This window comes from Pseudophryne corroboree, chromosome 9 (genome assembly GCF_028390025.1).
Source record: "Pseudophryne corroboree isolate aPseCor3 chromosome 9, aPseCor3.hap2, whole genome shotgun sequence".
Lineage (NCBI taxonomy): Eukaryota > Metazoa > Chordata > Amphibia > Anura > Myobatrachidae > Pseudophryne > Pseudophryne corroboree.
This window is the reverse complement of record NC_086452.1, coordinates 196,255,678-196,278,326: the sequence shown is the minus strand read 5'-3', so window position 1 is coordinate 196,278,326 and position 22,649 is coordinate 196,255,678. Positions and strand designations below refer to the sequence as shown.

The 22,649-nt window shown below is 48.6% G+C and overlaps 1 protein-coding gene across 2 annotated transcripts in view; it reads right to left on the bottom strand.

Annotated features, from left to right (window-relative positions):
- Nucleotides 1-22,649, bottom strand: part of SLC35A3 (solute carrier family 35 member A3) — a 213,672-nt gene that overhangs the window by 71,808 nt on the left and 119,215 nt on the right. For both annotated transcript variants that reach the window (XM_063940064.1, XM_063940063.1), the window contains exons 3-6: nt 17,770-17,924; nt 16,759-16,881; nt 16,062-16,233; nt 6,008-6,126 (exon numbers count right to left, since the gene is read on the bottom strand). In XM_063940064.1, the coding sequence (XP_063796134.1) occupies nt 6,008-6,126; nt 16,062-16,233; nt 16,759-16,881; nt 17,770-17,924 (569 nt within the window). The remainder of the gene's footprint in view (nt 1-6,007; nt 6,127-16,061; nt 16,234-16,758; nt 16,882-17,769; nt 17,925-22,649) is intronic.

Genomic DNA, 22,649 nt, shown 5'->3' with positions numbered 1-22,649 from the left:
TCAGCTGAACAGATATGTAAGGCAGCCACATGGTCTTCCATTACTACATTCATTAGACATTATGCCTTTGATACCTTTGCATCTCAGGGCGCTGCATTCGGGCTAAGGATTCTCCTGTCCAATCAGGAGAATGCCCTGCACTAAAATTGCTTTGGGACATCCCAATGTTTATCCTGTGGATAATCTGTGGACCTTGCAGGAGAAATACATAGTTATGGTAGACTTACCGTTGATTACTCTATTTCTACTAAGTCCACAGTATCTACAAGGATCCCACCCTTATGCACCTGATTTGAGGATCCTTACACCTACTAAACTCTTCCTTCTTGTACGGAAGTGTGTGCATGTGTGTTCTTCTTGCCCAATTAGGGCTCTCTATGATGCTCCTGCCTTGTACTTTGGAAAACAACTGAATTGCCTGAGCCAGGAGGCAGAGATATAGGGGACTGGCCCGTTGCATTCTGGGAGGCCAAAAGCTTTTGATCGTTGGTGCCAATCCGCTGATGCTAACTCATATCCCAATGTTTATCCTGTGGATAAATAGAGTTATCGACGGTAAGTCTACCATAACTACATATTTTTGCTTTACTCCCACCTCGGGAATCAGCACCTCTATACTGTATGTGCCGTATTAAGGAGGTTTTATTTCTATTTATTTACTTTGAACCTAGTAGTGAATTATTTATTTGCTGTCAAAACAGATGACAAAAAAAAATAAAAAAATAAAAATAGTGCTTATGTCTTGTTGGGTGTAAATGTATCTGGGTAAATGTACACCTGACATAAACATGTGACTGTGCTAGGGTCCCCAAATATAGAGAGACGCCTTGATGCGGCTTTGGGGCTTAACCACACATTTGCGCAAATATGTGTAATGAAGATCTCTGAATTCTATTATTATGTGGGATTTACATCTAGTTACTGTTATGATTCAGGGTGTTGGGGGAAACCAAATGCCCTTTTTTTCTTGCTCAGAAATACCCCTCCCTTTCGAGCACCTGAATGATATCACCAAACTAATTGAGCATCTACCAATATATATGTCCATAAACATGTGACTGGTGTGGAGCTGGATGCACCTTGAGATGCCACAGTCTTGGCACTTGGGAGTATATGTAGCATTTCTGTGTCCTGAATTCTATAGCTCATTATCATTGAAGTCAGCATGAGCCTCTGTGAGTTCACTACGCAGTTTTTGCAACTTGTAAACCAGTGGTCTCCAACCTTAATTGGGGTGTGAGTTACTGTCGGAAAGTAAAACCTCTGAAAGAGTTGCCCCCAATGCGTGCGCGTTCCTGCGAAAGTGGGTGTGCCCTCACAAAGTGGGTGTGGCCTCACAACTACAAGTATTGCCCGCCCCCGCGTAGTGCCAGATACACCAATAATGCCCCCAGCAGTGCCAGATACACCAATAATGCCCCCAGCAGTGCCAGATACACCAATAATGCCCCTCAGCAGTGCCAGATAAGTGCCAGATACACCAATAATGCCCTTCAGCAGTGCCAGATACACAAATAATGCCCCTCAGCAGTGCCAGATACACAAATAATGCCCCTCAGCAGTGCCAGATACACAAATAATGCACCCTAGCAGTGCCAAATACACAAATAATGCCCTTCAGCAGTGCCAGATACACAAATAATGCCCTTCAGCAGTGCCAGATACACAAATAACGCCCCTACCAGTGTCAGATACAATGCCCCCCAGTGTCATATACAATGCACCCCACAATGCCAGATACAATGTCCCCCAAAGTGTCAGATACAATGCCCCCACCCCCCACAGTGCCAGATACAGTGCCATATACAATGCCCCCACAGTGCTAGATACAGTGCCCCCCACAGTGCCAGATACAGTGACCCAGTGCCAGATACAATGCCCCCACAGTGCCAGATACAATGCCCCCACAGTGCCAGATACAATGCCCACACACAGTGCCAGATACAGTGCCCCAGTGCCAGATACAATGCCCCCACAGTGCTAGATACAGTGCCCCCTACATTGCCAGATACAGTGCCCCTACCAGTGTCAGATACAATGCCCCCACCCCCCACAGTGCCAGATACAGTGCCATATACAATGCCCCCACAGTGCTAGATACAGTGCCCCCCACAGTGCCAGATACAGTGACCCAGTGCCAGATACAATGCCCCCACAGTGCCAGATACAATGCCCCCACAGTGCCAGATACAATGCCCACACACAGTGCCAGATACAGTGCCCCAGTGCCAGATACAATGCCCCCACAGTGCGAGATACAATGCCCCCACAGTGCCAGATACAGTGCCCCCCACAGTGCCAGATACAGTGCCCCCTACATTGCCAGATACAGTGCCCCTACCAGTGTCAGATACAATGCCCCCCCCCACAGTGCCAGATACAGTGCCCCAGTGCCAGATACAATGCCCCCACAGTGCTAGATACAGTGCCCCCCACAGTGCCAGATACAGTGACCCAGTGCCAGATACAATACCCCCACAGTGCCAGATACAATGCCCCCACAGTGCCAGATACAGTGCCCCCTACAGTGCCAGATACAGTGCCCCCACAGTGGCAAATACAGTGCCCCCCACAGTGGCAAATACAGTGCCCCCCACAGTGGCAAATACAGTGCCCCCCACAGGGCCAGATACAGTGACCCAGTGCCAGATACAATGCCCCCACAGTGCCAGATACAGTGCCCCCTACAGTGGCAGATACAGTGCCCCCCACAGTGGCAGATACAGTGCCCCCCACAGTGCCAGATACAGTGCCTCCAACAGTGCCAGATACAGTGCCCCCACAGTGGCAGATACAGTGCCCCCCACAGGGCCAGATACAATGCCCCCACAGTGCCAGATACAGTGCCCCTTCAAGGCCAGATACAATGTCCCCCACAGTGCCAGATACAGTGCCCCCACAGTGCCAGATACAGTGCCCCCCCCAGGGCCAGATACAATGCCCCCCACAGGGACAGAAACAGTGCCAGATCCAGTGCCCCCCACAGTGCCAGATCCAGTGACCCCACAGTGCCAGATACAGTGCCCCCTACAGTGTCAGATACAGTGCCCCCTACAGTGGCAGATACAGTGCCCCCTACAGTGGCAGATACAGTGCCCCCCCACAGGGCCAGATACAATGCCCCACAGTGCCAGATACAGTGCCCCCCACAGGGCCAGATACAATGCCTCCACACAGTGCCATATACAGTGCCCCAGTGCCAGATACAGAGCCCCCACAGTGGCAGATACAATGCCCCCCACAGGGCCAGATACAGTGCCCCCTACAGTGGCAGATACAGTGCCCCCACAGTGGCAGATACAGTGCCCCCCAAAGGGCCAGATACAATGCCCCCCCACAGTGCCAGATACAGTGCCCCCACAGTGCCAGATACAGTGCCCCCCACAGGGCCAGATACAGTGCCCCCACAGTGCCAGATACAATGCCTCCACACAGTGCCAGATACAATGCCCCCACACAGTGCCAGATACAGTGCCCCAGTGCCAGATCCAATGCCCCCAAAGTGCCAGATACAATGCCCCCACAGTGCCAGATACAGTGACCCAGTGCCAGATACAATGCCCCCACAGTGCCAGATACAGTGCCCCCCCCCCAGGGCCAGATACAATGCCCCCCACAGGGCCAGATACAGTGCCAGATCCAGTGCCCCTACAGTGCCAGATACACAGTGTCAGATACAGTGCCCCCACAGTGTCAGATACAGTGCCCCCACAGTGTCAGATACAGTGCCCCCACAGTGTCAGATACAGTGCCCCCACAGTGTCAGATACAGTGCCCCCACAGTGCCAGATACAGTGCCCCCACAGTGCCAGATACAGTGCCCCCACCCCCCCACACAGTGCCATATACAATGCCCCCCCCCCCGCAGTGCTCACTGCTGCTGGCACTGGTGCTGCTCCTCCTGTATGAGGGACGGAAGGGGAGGACAGCGCAGTGCGCGCCTCTCCTGTGCAGTCCGGACTCCGGGGAGAGGGTGGCAGAGTCTCCGGCGGCGGTGCAGCAGCAGGCATTTGAAATATGGCGCCGTTAAGTGAGCCAATCAAACCTCGCGCTCCGGCAGCCAATCAGGTGCCGTCGCTGCCGGTCTGCGAGCTCTGATTGGCTGACGGCCGGCACCATAGTGAAAATGAAGGGAGGAGGGGAGGAGGAGTGCCAGTGACTTGCCAAGCCTGTCTGCTTGCGAGCTACCGAAAATACTACGGCAAGCTACCGGTAGCTCGCGAGCGACGGGTTGGTGATTACTGTTGTAAACCAAAATAGTAATTCTATACATTTACAAAACAAGTTCAGTGATCTATCATAACCGGGTGGACTACAGTCTCTGCCTCATCCATCAACACAAAAGATGCTTTAACCCACGGTAACCAATCTGACATTAAATTATATTATTGATTATTCAACAAGGCCACTGATACAATTGTGGTCACTTTAACCTTCAAATTTACCTTTAACCTCACTGTAATAACATCAGCATGCATTTTAAACAAGTTACTGTATACTACAGATTTGTCCTCAAACAACTAGCCTCAATGCACCATTTGACGCGACAAGCCTGATGCGAGTGAGCCGTCCGAGGTCGGGCATCTAACAACTAACACAGATGTGTATTACCCCTTTACTGAGCGATCACGTATTGGGTTTGATCAGTCTAGTGCACTGATGGTTAACAGACAGTTCCACCCTGCTTTATGGTTAGGTTTGTTTGCTTATAGTTACAGATGTGTCGTCATACATTATTGTTGCAGTTTTGCTGTATCTCAGTATGGGCTTAAAGGGCAGTTGCCCAAGGGCCCCACGATTCTAGGGGCACTGAACGTTTTGGCCGGTAACCCACCTCCCTAGTAGTTGCAGCTGTGGACAGTAATTCCAAATCCTCCCCCACCTCATGACAGGTGAGAGATCCTCTGGTACCTTGTAGCTGCAGCCTCCTTGTGCGCAACTCCACCCAGGCAGTACCCATGTGGCTTTAAGGATTTGTGAGCTGGCTGGCCTGGTGACATGCTCCTGTTCTCTCTACTCCGTCAGTCCCGACTCATAGCTGCATCCCATAAGGTAAGGTGGCACGTGCCTGTACTACATTCGCTACAAAGTTGCCTGTTTGCATTGTCCTGCATTGTTATCTGGGAGGGCTTCTAGCAGCTGCCATGTCAGGGGGAGGTTTACAGCAACAGGCATGCATACAGTCAGGGTGGGGGGGAGCAGAAGCAAAGCAACAGTTGGGGGTGGCCGGGTGAGGAGGGGATAGCGGTAGCCATGCATACAGTCAGGGGGAGGGGGAGCAGTAGCCAAGCAACAGTTGGGGGTGGCCGGGTGAGAAGGGGATAGCGGTAGCCATGCATAGTCAGGGGGAGGGGGAGCAGTAGCCTGGAAGAATGTGTAGAGACGGTACGAGACTGCAGGAGGGGGTAAGATATTTATTTTATTTTTAATTTTTTAATTTCTATGAATGGGTGGGTAGGGGCCCCAGTACATTGCTTTGCTTAGGGGCCTATAGTGTGCCAGGTCCTGTCCAACTCTGTTAGTGTCGGGCGTCTTTTTGGCTGAAAATACGTCACCAGGAGACTGTGCTGATTAATTAATACTGTATGTGAGCCTTGTATGTCTGTGCAACTGAGCCTGTATACAAAACACAACGGAACTGCAACCGTAGCATCATAGTACTTTCTATAAAAATGCAGACTTGGTTGCACAGATATACATGTGTCATATCAGCACAGTCTCCTTGTACATCCTAGTGCGACCTGGTGCGCCAAGAGGGGCTGTGTGGCGCTACTGCAGCAATAACGTATGAGGACACATATGTTGCTATAATCAAACAAACCAAACTTTAAATCAGGAAGGAGCTGATCTGCCACAGGAGGAAAGCTGTCTGATGACCAGCAGTGCACTAGACTGATCAAAGCGAATATGTGATCGCTCAGTTATTAAGGGGTTAAGCACATCTGTGTTATCGATTATCAAAGAAATCTTGGATTTCTGAATGTGATGTTTTATGATCTATTTTTACCTGAAGTGCCACAACTATCCAGGTCAGATTATTGTATCCTTGAAAGAATCCTTCCTTGGAAACCTGCTCTCCATCATAAACGAAGACTCCCATGAGACCAAATATGCCACCAAAGAAACCTACATGGAAGTAAAGTAAAAGCTCAGCAGTGTTATATACAAGTTCATGGATCTAAATAAAAAAAAAAAAAAAGAAGAAGAAGAATAAACTGACATTTTGGGGCACCCTCTGGATCACCTGGGCAATCGCCACTAAATAAAGTTCTGAAACAAACTACTAGAGCAGCCAAAAATCCCACCTGACTGCACATAGGTGGTCATTCAGAGTTGATCGCAGCCAGCAACTTATTGCTGCTGGTGTGATCAACTAGTCCACGCCTATGGAGGTGTGTATTTTAGCTTATCAGGGCTGCAAACGCTTGTGCAGCCCTGCTAAGCTAAAAAAAGTTGTGTGTAAAAGAAAAACTAGACCTAGACCTACTTACCCTGTGCGACGGCTCCAGTGATGCAGGTCCCGGCTTTGACGTCAGACATCCGCCCTCCGTTCTTCAGACCACACCTGCGTTTTCTCCACCACTCCCCGAAAACGGCCGCCAATGGTCTGGTGACGCCCAGGAACGCCTTCTTTCTGTCAATCTTCTTGCGGCCGCCGCTGCGACCGCTTTCTTCGTAATCCACGTCGTAACCCGGCGACCCCTTTCGCCGGGCAACGAAGCGCATGCGCATTCCGGACCCGTTCACACCGCAGTGACAAACCGCTGCGTGCAAACGGGTTGGTATGACCCCCATAATACGGGAAAAGGCTTGAAAAACAAACCTCTACTTTTACACATCTTTTAAAACTGTCCCTAGCCCTTTTCATATATTTTTAGAAAGGCTGCTTGTAACTTATACAGGGTCGGTCAGAGTTGGGAGCAAAATAAAGGATTAACTTTGCACCTGGGCAAATCCATGTTGCACTGCAGGTGAGGCAGATTTCAAATATAAATATAAAGATAGATTTAGATTTGAGGTGGGCGCTTCCTATCTCACATTTAAATTGCTGTGTAAAAGCTGCCATGCATTTGCGGGCTATTTGCAAGAGCAACCTGTATTTACCCTGCATGCAAAAAAACTAAATATATATTTGCACCTCTTGCATTGCAACAGGGTTTATCCAAGTGCAAAGTTTTTTTATTTTGCTTTACTCCCAACTTTACCTCATTGCCATGTGACATACTATGATAGCTCAGTGACTAAACCAATGATTAAAGGGGGGCGGGGGTGCCATATACATATATTAGATATGCCAATATGGATAAGGTCATTAGATAGGATCTTAAAACTTTCCCTTACCTTTTGGTTTTAATGAGCCTACAAAGACAGGAAACACCCTCACCAACATATACAATATGCCCAGACTATTTACATCTAGAAAATAGGATTTTAATTAATTACCTACTGGTAAATCCTTTTCTCGTAGTCCGTAGAGGATGCTGGGGTCCACATTAGTACCATGGGGGTATAGACGGGTCCACTAGGAGCCACTGGCACTTTAAGAGTTTGAGAGTGTGGGCTGGCTCCTCCCTCTATGTCCCTCCTACCAGACTCAGTATAGGAACTGTGCCCGAGGAGACGGACAACTTCGAGAGAAGGATTTTACACAGATAGTGGCGAGATTCACACCAGCTCATACAGCAAAGGCAAACCAAGCTAACCAGCTTGAAAACTCAGCAACGGCTTAACAAGATTACTTAATCAAGTACTTAACCAAGAACCAAGCAGTACTGAACAAAGTAACCACTGCAGGAAAACGAAGCGCTGGGCAGGCGCCCAGCATCCTCTACGGACTACGAGAAAAGGATTTACCGGTAGGTAATTAAAATCCTATTTTCTCTTACGTCCTAGAGGATGCTGGGGTCCATATTAGTACCACGGGGATGTACTAAAGCTCTCAAAACGGGAAGGAGAGCGCGGAAGCTCCTGCAGAACTGATTGACCAAACTTCAGGTCCTCAGAGGCCAAAGTATCGAACTTGTAAAACTTAGCAAACGTGTTCGACCAAGACCAAGTAGCCGCTTGGCAAAGCTGTAAAGCCGAGACACCCCGGGCAGCCACCCAGGAAGAACCCACCTTACGAGTAGAGTGGGCCTTAACCGATGTAGGACACGGCAATCCTGTCGTAGAATACGCATGCTGGATGGTGAACCTGATCCAGCGAGAGATAGTCTGCTTAGAAGCAGGAGACCCAAGTTTCTTGGAATCATACAGGACAAACAAAGAGTCCGATTTTCTGTGACGAGCAGTCCTCTTCACATAGATTTCCAGAGCCCTTACAACATCCAAGGACTTTGATGAAATAGAGGAGACAGTAGCAACTAGCACCACTATAGGTTGGTTGGTTGGTTGGTTGGTTGATATGAAATGCCGACACAACCTTCGGAAGGAACTGCTGACGCGTCTGGAGCTCAGCTCTTTCTTCATGGAAGATCAAGTAGGGGCTCTTACAAGACAAAGTCCCCAACTCCGCCACACGTCTAGCAGAAGCTAAGGCCAACAAAGTGACAGCCTTCCACGTGAGAAACTTGACCTCAACCTCCGGTAGAGGTTCGAACCAATCCGATTGGAGGAACTGTAACACCACGTTAAGATCCCAGGACGCTGTTGATGGCACAAAGGGAGGCTGGATTTGCAGAACCCCTTTCAAAAAAGTCTGAACCTCTGGGGAGGAAAGCCAACTGTTTCTGGAAGAAAATGGATAGGGCCGAAATCTGGACCTTTACGGATCCCAACCGCAGGCCCATATCCACACCTGCTTGCAGGAAGAGGAGAAAACGTCCCAGTTGAAACTCCACCGTAGGAAACTTCTTGGACTCACACCAAGATAAATACTTTTTCCAAAAGCAATGGTAATATTTAGACGTTACTCCTTTCCTAGCCTAGGAATAACCTTGTTCGGAATGCCCTTCCGAGCTAAGATCTGGCGTTCAACCTCCATGCCGTCAAAAGTAGCAGCGGTAAGTCTTGATAAGCGAACAGCCCCTGTTGCAGCAGGTCCTCCCGAAGAGGAAGGGGCCTCGGCTCTTCCAGCAGTAGATCCAGAAGATCCACATACCAAGCCCTTCTTGGCCAGTCCGGAGCAATGAGGATTGCATGAACTCCTGTTCTCCTTATGAGCTTTAGAATTCTTGGAATTAGTGGAAGTGGAGGAAACACGTACACTGACTGGAACACCCACGGAGTTACCAGGGCGTCCATCACTGCGTGTGGACCTCTTGACCTGGAGCAATACTGCCGAAGTTTTTTGTTGAGGCGGGAGGCCATCATGTCTATTTGAGGAACCCCCAAAGATTTGTCACCTCCGTGAACACCTCTGGATGGAGGCCCCACTCTCCTGGATAAAGATCGTGTCTACGGAGGAAGTCCGCTTCCCAGTTGTCCACTCCCGGAGTGAAGATTGCTGACAGCGCCAATGCGCGCTTTTCCACCCAGAGGATGATTATTATTACCTCCGACACTGCAGCTCTGCTCTTCGTTCCACCTTGTCGGTTTATGTAGGCCACTGTCATCACATTGTCTGACTGAAACTGAATGGCCTGATCTTTTAGAAGATATGCAGCTTGCAGAAGACCACTGTACACGGCTCTTATTTCTAGAATGTTTATTGGAAGACCGGATTCAAAGCTTGACCACCTTCCTTGGAAGGTTTCCCCTTGAGTGACTGCGCCCCAGCCCCGGAGACTTGCATCCGTGGTTAGAAGGATCCAGTCCTGAATCCCGAACCTGCGGCCCTCCAGAAGTTGAGGCATTTGTAGCCACCAGAAAAGTGCAATCCTTGCGTTCGGCGACAGACGTATCCTCAGGTGCATATGTAGATGAGAATCCGGCCACTTGTCAAGGAGATCCAATTGGAAAGATCAAGCATGAAACCATACGAAATGCAGAGCCTCATAAGAGGCAACCATCTTCACCAGAAGACGAATGCACTGATGAATCCATACCCGGGCTGGATTCAGGACATCCCAGACCATTGATTATATCACCAACGCTTTCTCCACTGGTAGAAACACCCTCTGCACTTCTGTGTTGACGATCATCCCCAGGAAAGACAATCTCCGTGTCGGCTTCAAATGTGACTTTGGAAGGTTCAGGATCCAACCGTGCTCCTTGAGCAGTTGTGTCGTGAGAGCAATGGACTGCAACAGCCTCTCCCTGGACGATGCCTTTATCAGCAGATCATCCAGGTATGGAATTATGTTCACTCCCTGTATGCGGAGGAGAGCCATCATTTCTGCAATCACCTTGGTGAACACCCTCGGTGCCGTGGAGAGACCGAATGGCAGTGCCTGAAACTGATAGTGACTGTCTAACAGTGCATATCTGAGATAAGCCTGGTGTTGAGGCCAAATCGGAATGTGGAGATACGCATCCTTGATATCTAAGGATACCAGAAACTCCCCCTCCTCCAGACCTGAGATCACCGCTCTCAGAGACTCCATTTTGAATTTGAACTCCCTTAGATAAGGGTTCAACGATTTCAAGTTCAAAATTGGGCTGACCGAATCATCCGGTTTCGGGACCACAAAAATGTTTGAATAGTAACTCACGTTTTGCATATGAGGTGGAACTGGGACAATGACCGCTGACCTTTCCCATTTCTGGATAGCTTACAGTAGGACAGTTCTGTCTGTCAGTAAAGCTGGCAAGCCTGATTTGAAGAATCGGTGAGGTGGGGTTTCTTGAAACTCCAGCCTGTACCCCTGGGACACAATATCCTGTACCCAGGGATCCAGTCCGGACGACACCCAGACGTGGCTGAAACGTCTGAGTCTCGCCCCCACCAGCACGTCCTCCAGGCTGCGTGGTCCACCGTCATGCTGAGGATTTTGAGGTACCAGAAGCAAGCTGGTCCTACTGAAGGTGGTAGGAGGCTTGGACTTTTTTGTCTTAGCGGTCCGAAAGGACTGCGATGCCAATGAAGAAAAAAGTTTCTTCGTAGAAGGCGCAGCTGAGGGAAGAAAAGGTGACTTACCCGCGGTTGTCGTGGAAATCCATGCATCCAATGCTTCCCCAAATAGAGCCTGCCTGTGCTGGGTAGGTTCTCCACACTTCTCCTAGATTCCGCGTCTGCAGACCATTGGCGTAGCCAGAGTCCCCTGCGAGCTGAGACAGACATGGAAGATACCCTAGCAGTCAGCGTACCCAGGTCCTTCATGGATTCCACCATGAATCCCGCAGAATCCTGTATGTTACGTAAAAATAATTCAATGTCACTTCTATCCAGTGAATCCAAATCCTCTAGTAATGTGCCTGACCACTATACTATAGCTTTAGAGATCCATGCTCAGGCAATAGTAGGCCTCAACGCCACCCATGAAGCAGTATATATGGATTTGAGCGTAATGTCAATCTTACAATACGCCAGTTCTTTTAACGCGGTAGATCCAGGTACAGCTAAAAACCACCTTTTTCGACAGTCTGGAAACAGACGCGTCAACTATGGGTGGCTTTTCCCAATTTTTCCGATCTTCCTCAGGGAAGGGAAAAGCAACCAGAACCCTTTTTGGGATCTGGAATTTTTTCTCCGGGTTTTCCCAGGATTTTTCAAATAAAGCTTTTAATTCTTTTGACGCAGGGAAGGTTAGCGAGGCTTTCTTATCGTCTGTGAAGTAAGCCTCATCAACCTGCTCAGGTGTTGTGTCAGTAATATTCAACACATCTCTAATGGCCTCAATCATTAGCTGCACCCCCTTTGCAAGGGATGCCGCCCCCCTCAGCACATCCCCATCACCGTCTGCCTTGTCAGAGTCGGTATTCGTGTCATCTTGCCTAATCTGGGCAAGTGCCCGTTTCTGTGGCTATATGCTAGGGGATTTTGAAGGAATAGGGACAGAACTTGACCAAACTGCCATAAATTTCTTTAAAACCTGAGTTTCAGTTTCAGTATGAGCTATCCTAGTAGAGATCGGAGATATCATACCCTCAATAGAGGTTAACCTCTCAGGCTCATTAATAGGGATCTGAGATAAGACATTACATTCCTGTGCACATGGAATGGATTCTTCCTGAGAGGAAATGTCCTCTTCAGCATAAGACACAGAGTCCCTAGACATGGCTATGTGAGTCAACAAACATCCCCCCCCCCACACACACACAGGGAAATGTCAGACACAGTTTCCCCGCAAGTATGCCACAGAGAAACATAGAGATTGGAGCCAACCCACACACAGCGCTTTCCTGGGTAGATACAATACCACTACCTGGCGCTTACTGTGTACCTTAATAGACAACACAGTATTTACACAGCCCCCCCACCCCCCCCTTCTACAACCCCCTGGTACCACACAGGAAAGCTGGAGTTGCTTGGAGGGACAGCTCTCCCTGTCAGCGTCTTTGTACAGGATCTGCAGGCAGGAAAATGGCGCTGAACGCTGCTGGGTCCGCTTTGAGGAGAAGCTCCGCCGCCTTAACATGGCGCTGCTTCCCGCTCTTCAGTTTTTCATACTGGCCTCACGATTGTTGATGGCAGTGTAACCGAGGTCCCTGACAGGCTTCCGACCAGTGTAGGGTATAGGCGCTGGCTCAGTGCGCCCCTCACAGCGCCGCACTATGTACCGCTGAGCCTTCGGAGCACAGTTAATACTGTGCTCCTACCCTGTTGCCGCCATCTTCACACCGGCTCCCTGCTTGCCAGGGGGGCCCGGGACTCAATCGCCACCGGAATCTTCTGGCTCTGTAATGGGGTGGCGGCATGCTGTGGGAGTGAACGGTCGCCTGGGGAGGCTAACGATCATCACCCTCAGGAGCTCAGAGTCCTGTCATCGGAGATAGTGGCTCAGACCCCTCAGGGCGGACACTACTCCCCCCCTTGGTCCCACGAAGCAAGGAGGCTGTTGCCAGCAGCCTCCCCGTGTCTTAGAAAAAAAATAAAACTAAAGAAACTCTAGGAGCTTCCCTAGTTGTGACTGGCTCCTCCGGGCACATTTTCTAAACTGAGTCTGGTAGGAGGGGCATAGAGGGAGGAGCCAGCCCACACTCTCAAACTCTTAAAGTGCCAATGGCTCCTAGTGGACCCATCTATACTCCATGGTACTAATGTGGACACCAGCATCCTCTAAGTCGTAAGAGAAAGTTTGTTCATGGAATAAAATGTAACATACATTTTCTTTTGGATGCCAGATTATAGGAACCTATCACCCACTCATGTAGCCAGGAGCCTGAGACTAGGAAAATTAGTAATTGGAACAAAAAGACTCTCTGGGCCTCATTCAGGTTCGATCGCTTATACATCCGCAGCTTCTGATGGTCGGGAAACTGCAGACGTGCATGACCCGTTCTGCACATGTGCAGAACCGGTCCTGCGATCACATCTCAGAAATGTGATCATCTCTGCCTGATTGACAGACAGAGGTGCTCGGGAAAAGGGATGGAGAGGCGCCTGGCATTTTCCGAGGGTGGCGATGCCAAGGACTGTATTCGTGAGACACAGTCTCCTTGGCCTCGCAAGCAGCCATGAGACGACCCTGAGTAAAGCTCAGGATTACTCAGCCTGCGGTTGCAGATGAACATCGATTACGTCAAACACAGTATTGCTAATGCACCGTCTCCTGCATTTGCATTGCTAAGGATTGCCTGCGAGCCCAAAACATGAAATAACAAGTGTTTGTATTTTACTCTACAATAGGGGTGGGCAAAATACGGCCCGCGGGCCGGATGCGGCCCGCAAACCGATCCTGCCCGGCCCACTGCCTCCCACCAGCGAGCAATGACAAGCGGCCCGACCGGCTGAGCTGCTTGTCATTGCTCTGCACTGCAGTACCTCCAAGCTGCCGGCAGCGCCTCTCTCCCCTGCTGCTGCTGCGTTGTAGCAGCCTCCTCCTCCCGCCTCCAGACTCCCCAGTGACAACGGCTGTGTTCAGCCAAAAAGGGGGCGGGGCTACATGCCGATGAGGGGGCAGGGCTACACGGGCCCTCAGGGGGCGGAGCTACACGGGACAAGAGCCAGACTGCTACAGATCCATCCTTCCTGCCACTGCCAGCCAGATCAGTAAGTTAATGGGAAAAGTGAGAGAAAGAAAGGGTGTGTGTGGGTGTGTGTGTGTGAGAAAGTGTGTGTGATAGTGTGCATATATTTGTGTGTGCGGGCAGTGGCGTCAGACTGTTTTAGGTTTGGGGGAGAGATCTTTAGCTCTCACTGTACCAACCCCTCCCGTGTTCTGTCACTGTGTCACCCCCCCCACCGTGTTCTGTCACTGTGTCACCCCCCCCCGTGTTCTGTCACTGTGTCACCCCCCCTGTGTTCTGTCACTGTGTCACCCCCACCGTGTTCTGTCACCGTGTCACACATCCGTGTTCTGTCACTGTCACCGCCCCTCCCCGTGTTCTGTCACTGTGTCACACCCCCGGTGTTCTGTCACCGTGTCACCCCCACCGTGTTCTGTCACCGTGTCACCCCCCCGGTGTTCTGTCACCGTGTCACCCCCACCGTGTTCTGTCACCGTGTCACACATCCGTGTTCTGTCACTGTCACCACCCCTCACCGTGTTCTGTCACTGTGTCACCCCCCCGGTGTTCTGTCACCGTGTCACCCCCACCGTGTTCTGTCACTGTGTCACACACCCGTGTTCTGTCACCCCCCCCTCCCCGTGTTCTGTCACCGTGTCACACCCCCTGTGTTCTGTCACCGTGTCACCCCCACAGTGTTCTGTCACTGTGTCACCCCCCCTGTGTTCTGTCACCGTGTCACCCCCGTGTTCTGTCACTGTGTCACCCCCCCCGTGTTCTGTCACTGTGTCACCCCCACCGTGTTCTGTCACTGTGTCACCCCCACCGTGTTCTGTCACCCCCCCGTGTTCTGTCACCCCCCCGTGTTGTCACTGTGTCACCCCCCCGTGTTCTGTCACGTGTCACCCCCACCGTGTTCAGTCACTGTGTCACACCCCCCGTGTTCTTGTCACGTGTCACCCCCACCGTGTTCTGTCACTGTGTCACACCCCCCGTGTTCTGTCACCGTGTCACACATCAGTGTTCTGTCACCCCCCCTCCCCGTGTTCTGTCACCGTGTCACACATCCGTGTTCTGTCACTGTCACCCCCCCTCCCCGTGTTCTGTCACCGTGTCACCCCCACCGTGTTCTGTCACTGCCACCCCCCCTCCCCGTGTTCTTTCACTGTGTCACACACCCGTGTTCTGTCACTGTGTCACACATCCGTGTTCAGTCACCGTCACCGCCCCTCCCCGTGTTCTGTTACTGTGTCACACCCCCGGTGTTCTGTCACCGTGTCACCCCCACCGTGTTCTGTCACTGTGTCACACACCCGTGTTCCGTCACTGTCATCCCCCCTCCCCGTGTTCTGTCACTGTGTCACACACCCCGTGTTCTGTCACTGTGTCACCCCCACCGTGTTCTGTCACTGTGTCACCCCCCCATGTTCTGTCATCGTGTCACCCCCACCGTGTTCTGTCACCGTGTCACCCCCACCGTGTTCTGTCACCGTGTCACCCCCACCGTGTTCTGTCACCATGTCACCCCCACCGTGTTCTGTCACCGTGTCACCCCCACCGTGTTCTGTCACCGTGTCACACCCCCCGTGTTCGGTCACCGTGTCACACCTTTCCCCAGGGGCCATAAGACACTGGATAATTTGCTTGCTGCACAATAATTATCCTAAATAAAATGTTAATGTGTAAAAAGGCTCTCTACCTGCCGTAATGTGTGTAAAAGGGGCTCTACCTGGTGTAATGTGTGTAAGTGGCGCTGTGTGGCGCAATTTGAATAATGGAGACTATTGTGCAGCCTAATATGAATCTGTATTATTTTTTGCCCACACCCCTTCCACATGAAGCCACGTCCCTATATTTTTGGCAAGTGGGGGGAGCTGCTATTTTGTATGTGGCCCTCGGATACTGACAGGAAATGTCAAGTGGCCCCTCAGCTGAAATAATTGCCCACCCCTGCTCTACAACATGATGTCAGGTGAGTTTAAGGGAATTGAAGGCTCCTGGAAATCAGCAGTATAAGTTGTTGTAAGATTTCAGTTTAATGTGGGGTAATGCACAATTTGGTAAGTACACACCAAGTTGTATATTCCTAATCCACACCGACTGCTTTGTTTCTTTAAGAATCTTTTCGAAGTAGACACCGGCAAAACCACTGGAGAAGCAGGCAGTGAGGACAGCCATTAGCCCTACAAAGCGAGAGCCTGCGGATACTTCCTTCGATGGTGAACTGGGGGAATCCGTGGGCCACTGTGAAAGGAGAGAGAAACAAGGTTCACTTAGTTTATACATTGTATGCTCATTATTCATTGTTAAATACCAGAAAGCAGGCTTGTGTCCAGGGGAGGGTAACAATGAAACATGGAAACAAAGGAGTTGACAACAGATAAGAGCCACTTGGCCAATCTAATCTGCCCTTACTGGGTAGTTTTTACAAATTAAGTACCCTATACACATGGACATACGTATGTGGCCCATACATCTTAGCCGTGATTCACCAATGCCGATCCCATGATCTGCGGACTCAAACCATCAATGATTTCTTTTTGGGGAGGGGGACTGGGAGAGGCAAAATACAAGTTTTAAATTCCAGACTCGCCAATTCTCATCATTTTTGGGTCGGAATAGGAGCATTTTAAGATTGTTGGATTATGTTGATCCCCGACCCAGGCATCGACAGACCGGGGAATTGTTCCAAGTAATTGCTGATGTATGGCACCAATATACATAAAAACTTCTAAACACAAAATACATTGTAATAAATAGATAATTTACCTGAACAAGCGTTACACCGGCCATAAGGATTACTAAAGAAAGCCACTGAAATCTTGTAAGTTTTTTTTGAAGCATTGAGACGGAAAATAGCGCAGTAGTGAGGATTTTGAGTTGATATGTGACCTGGAAAACAGTATTAGAGGTCAGGGAGACAAGGCCATGGTATAGACACTTCATAATAAAATATGATCTGAGAAAGGTTAGGTCAATATTATATTATTTATGTATATAGTATGCATTCCTCCATATGGTAGGGTTTGGCATCTCAACATTTCAAATAGCTTTCTAATAGATTTATGTAAAACAGACAATACTTTGTTCAGTGTTACACCTACATACATATTCTACACGCACAACTCAAGTTCTGCAGTATATATAACAGACTCTAAAGAACAATCGTGCCTAATGGTGTGTACACACAGTGAGATTTTTTTCTTTCGATTTTGACTCTATAGTCAAAATCGCAAGAAAAGTTAGTGCAGATCGCAAGGTGTTATGCCACTTGCGATGCAGATACGATCCCGATGCGCAGTCCCGCCAGGTCGGTATCGCAAGAAAATATAGACTTTGCAGGCAAGTCAATCCTTGCTAGATCGGTGTACTATCTAGTTCATCTCACATGTCAATTACATCTCACATAAGCCAAAATCGTAAGCACACATAGTCCATATCTCAAGAAAAATTAGTCAAAATCGGTGGTGCTGGGCTCCGGGGAGTTCAGGGGAAATCGCAAAGTGAAAATCGGGCATAGCAAGGATCTCACCGTGTGTACACACCATAAAAATAGTACTGGAATAAAAAAAAAAAGTGTGCTTTGGGTCAGGTAAGGTCTCATCTAGCTCAATTTTTAATAGTAAGATATGAAACAGCGAGAGGAATTGGGCAGCAAACAAGGAGTCAAATATTAGCGACATTTGGGTGTTACGCCTAATCTGTAGCAGAAAAGGAAATCCTATTTCAAAAGCAGGAATGATCTAAATTAGGAGTAAAGTGTACTTCCATTGAACACACCTGGTAGGTGGCTGCATCAAGGTTGGACAGTGCAACATACAGGAGGTTATTCTGTAGGGTGTAGATCCCAGAAGGTATGGCAAGCTTTAGTGTTTCCATTGGTTTATTAATTATTTCATCATTAAGGACTCGGTTCAAGGCTCGTAGACTACAACCTGCAAAACAAAACCAGGGCAGGCGATAGGAGAAACCAGATATATTGGCGCAAGTTGTTATATACTATGATACATATAGGATATTGTACGTTTACCCGGTGGGTCATGTTCTGTTTTAGCATGTATTAAGTAACTGTTTGCCATAGGATAAATGATTTCTTACATCATCAACTGGCACAGGTGTAAATGACTATCCGTTCTTTAGGTGAATCTCAGTATGATTGTGTTTCCAAACATCTATTCCACGGATATATAAACTGATGTTTACATTTTGGTGGAAGAATTGTGGGTTCCTATCCTTAATTCTCTAAGCTTTAATGATCTCAGATCTATGAAAAGATTTTGGGGTATATTCAATTGACGTCGAAAGCTGCAGTCTGTCGAAAAGACGTCAGTTTTCGACTTTTTTAGGTCGGAAGGGGTTCCGACCTATTCAATATATTCGACAAGTCGAAAAGCACATGGATCGGCGGAATAGCTGCCGATCCACGTGCTTGTGCCAAAAACGGTTTTGGCCCCCTTTTCGACCATCTCACTTCGACTTTAAAAAAAGTCGAAGTGAGTGGGATGCGGGAGCAGTGACTGGGAGAGCCGCGGGCAGCCAGACAGGGAGAGCAGGAGATTGTCACAGCCACCGCTCACAGCAGCGTCCACTCGGCTCCAGCAAGTGAGACCTCGCTTGCTGGAGCCGGGTGGACGCTGCCGTGAGCGGCGGCTGTGATGCGGGGCCATGGAGAGGAGGGACGGGGAGAGACAGACATACGAGGAGGAGACGGGGAGAGCCGCGGGCAGACGGGGTAGAGCAGCGCTACAGCAGCGGCTATATTGCTGCTGCTGTAGCGCTGGCCTCCCCCGTCTGCCCGTGGCTCTCCCCCGTTTCCCCCCCTCCTGCATCTCAATTCGACTTTTTTTAAAGTCGAATTGATAATGCATTGAATAGCCCAGGTCGGATCCATTCCGACAAATGAATGTCGGAATGGATCCGACTTCAATTGAATATACCCCTTTAAGGGGGTCATTCCGAGTTGTTCGCTCGTTATTTTTTTCTCTCAACGGAGCGATTAGTCGCTAATGCGCATGCGCAATGTCCGCAGTGCGACTGCACCAAGTAAATTTGCTATGCAGTTAGGTTTTTTACTCATGGCATTACGAGGTTTTTTCTTCGTTCTGGTGATCGTAATGTGATTGACAGGAAGTGGGTGTTTCTGGGCGGAAACTGGCCGTTTTATGGGTGTGTGCGAAAAAACGCTACCATTTCTGTGAAAAACGCGGGTGTGGCTGGAGAAACGGAGGAGTGTCTGGGCGAACGCTGGGTGCGTTTGTGACGTCAAACCAGGAACGACAAGCACTGAACTGATCGCAGATGCCGAGTAAGTCTGGAGCTACTCAGAAACTGCTAAGAAGTGTCTATTCGCAATTCTGCTAATCTTTCGTTCGCAATTTTGATAAGCTAAGATTCACTCCCAGTAGGCGGCGGCTTAGCGTGTGCAAAGCTGCTAAAAGCAGCTTGCGAGCGAACAACTCGGAATGACCCCCTAAGTGCTAATGGTAATTATAAGAAATGGTTAATTATTTTTATTTTTTTTTAAACACAATCTTATTGAGAGAATCACAGAAATATAGCAACAGACAAAATATACCAAGAAGCCTGGTCAGTTAGATTACAGACATAGTTATGGTGAGATATAACATCAACAGGTTGGATCCAATTTTAAAAATGTAGAGTAGCAAGAAGGATGTCTCACGGCGACGGTGTGGCAATCCGTCATAAAGAACTGGAAACAGAGAGTGGAAGAAAGAAAAACAGTCGGAGAAACAAAAGGGAGGAGTTGAAGGAACAGGAAAGGGAGATAGAAGCAGAGGGGTGGCCTCCAGACTCAAGAAGTTGAGAGGCATCATTTTTAGTTTATCAGGGTACAAATGGGCAGGTAAGCCTGTTGGGAGGTTAGCCAGGGAGACCAAACTTTATCAGATAGGAATTACGTATAACAGCTGTCATATATTCCATTTTGTACACATACCAAATTCGTGAAATTATCACCTGCATAGGGGAGGGAGTTAGGCTTTTCCAGTCTATTGCTATTTGGCACATCATAGCAGAAACTACATGTTGAAACAGTTTATTATGGTGTTGATTGAGGTTGGGAAGAGTCAAAGGGAGAATAAAATACTGGGGGTCGGGAAAAATAGAGGTCTCAAATAGGTGCAAGAGCAGGGTAATAAGCTCCTGCCAAAATGTAAACATTTTTGGGCATGACCAACAGATGTGCAAAAAAGAGCAGACATCTGCCAGCACCCATCCGAGACATCATGGTCTGTAAACGAGAGGGAACATAGGGACTAATTCAGAGTTGATCGCAGCAGCAAATTTGTTAGCAGTTGGGCAAAACCATGTGCACTGCAGGTGTGGCAGATATAACATGTGCAGAGAGTGTTAGTTTTGGGTGGGGTGTGTTCAAACTGAAATCTAAATTGCAGTGTAAAAATAAAGCAGCCAGTATTTACCCTGCAAAGAAACAAAATAACCCACCCAAATCTAACTTTCTCTGCACATGTTATAGCTGCCACACCTGCAGTGCACATGGTTTTGCCCAACTGCTAACAAATTTGCTGCTGCGATCAACTCTGAATTACCCCCATAGTACCAGCGGTAGAGCAATTTATAAATATTTTCTTTGCTTTTGACACAAATGGAGCTGGAAGTGGCAGTATCCCAAATGTCGACCCAGTCCTCATTAGCTATAGCATGCACTAGATCCTTTTCCCACGCCAGTTCATGAGGAGCTCGGGCCGGGATAGAGTTGTCGCTAAGCAAGGCATAGATGTGTGAGATTAAGCCCTTAGTGTTGGAACGTTTCCAGCTTATATATTCGAAAGAGGATAGTTTTCTATTAAGGAGAGTTGAGGTGATTGAGGAATGAAGTGCCTAATTTGCAGATAGCGAAAGAAATCCATGGGTGGAATTACCGTTCCATCATGAAAATCTGCGAACGTTGGAAAGGAAGCATCAGGAGTAATATCAGTAATATAGGATATATTGCCCAAACGCCAGTTAGTAAAAGACGACCTACACATACCAGGGGGGAAGGCCGGGTTATGAAATAATGGAATCAGGGGAGACGGATGTGGGGCCAAATTAAACTATTTACCAAGTCTCATGTAGCTAGTGAGCGAGACACCACGGGATGAGAGAGGACCGCTCGAGGTCGCGGACTCCTTTGGAGTCACAATAAGGAGGACAATGTGGCTAGACCTACCTCTTCAGTCTCAATCTTCACCAAGACTTTCCCCGCTCCACCCTTAATACACCATTGTACACATTGAGAGAGCTGTGCAGCATAGTAGTATTTTCTAAGGTCCGGGATGCCCAGTCCACGCCCTCTGGAGGGACGCTGGAGTAGTTTAAGTCTAATACAAGGGCGTTTACGGTTCCATATAAAGTAAGAGGTTTAGCGCTGTAAGGTTTTAAAGACATACGGAGGAATGTACTGTATATCGGAAGGGTCTGAAACAGGTATAAAAGTCGAGGGAGCACACTCATCTCTAAATTTATTCTGCCTATCCAAGAGATGTAGTAGTTAGACCAGTCCAATAAATCATCCTTGATTTTGCCTAGTAAGCGGGGATAATTTACCTGAAACAGTTGCTGGTGATGGTGAGTCAAGTAGATACCAAGGTATTTGATTTTCTTTTTATGCCAGTTGCAGGGCAGCCTAATTTCTAAATCATGCTTAAGCACCTGTGGGATATTACAATCAAGAACCTCCATTTTGTCAACGTTAATTTTATAACCGGAATTATGAGAATACATGCGGATCTTGGAAAAAAGAGACAGAAGGGATTAAGCTGGATCTGTAAGAGAAATCAGAACATCAGCGTATAACACAATTTTGTGCATGGATAAGCTCATATACACTCCGTGTATAGCTGTATTATTGCAAATCTTTGCCACCAGGGGTTCCATGATGAGAGCGGGCAACCCTGTTTGGTACCATTGGCAATCCCAAAACTAGCGGATGAAACACCTTTGACCAAAACTTGGGCTGATTGGGAGCAGTAAAAAGCTTTGACTCCATCTAAAAATTTACCAGAGAATCCTATTTTACCAGGGACCCCAAAGACAAACGACCAGGAGATTCGGTCAAAGGCCTTTTCTGCATCAAGAGCCAGAAGAAGGGAGGGAGCTTTCCACTTTTAAATGGAGTAAATTAGATCAATGTCTCTTCTGGTGTGTTCCGACGCCTGGCGTCCAGGGATAAACCAGACTTGATCTGGGTGGACCAAACTATGTAACGGGAGCCAAGCGATTAGCTAAAATTTTCGCATAAATCTTCAAGTCAATGTTCAATAACGAAATTGGTCTAGAATTAGAGCAGCTAATTGGATCTCTATCAGGTTACTGGATATCAGCCCGGGTTGTCTCTGGGAGAAAGGAAGTTCCTTCCAGGATATCACTGAATAAAGAGGAAAGATGCGGGGCCAGCTTTTTTGCATAACATGTATAATATTGGGCGGCAGATGTACGCATAGAGTGTATAGCAGCTAATGTCTCTCCATCCGAGATCCGGCTATTAAGTGCATCTAACTGGATGTCTGAGTTAACAGGGGGGTATCGGACAAGTATGAGTGTATTCCCTTGACTCCAGCAGAAGACAAGAAGGGCAAATCCGACATTATAAAGGGAGCTATAAAAGGACCTGAATTCTTTGGCCATTGCTTCGGGGT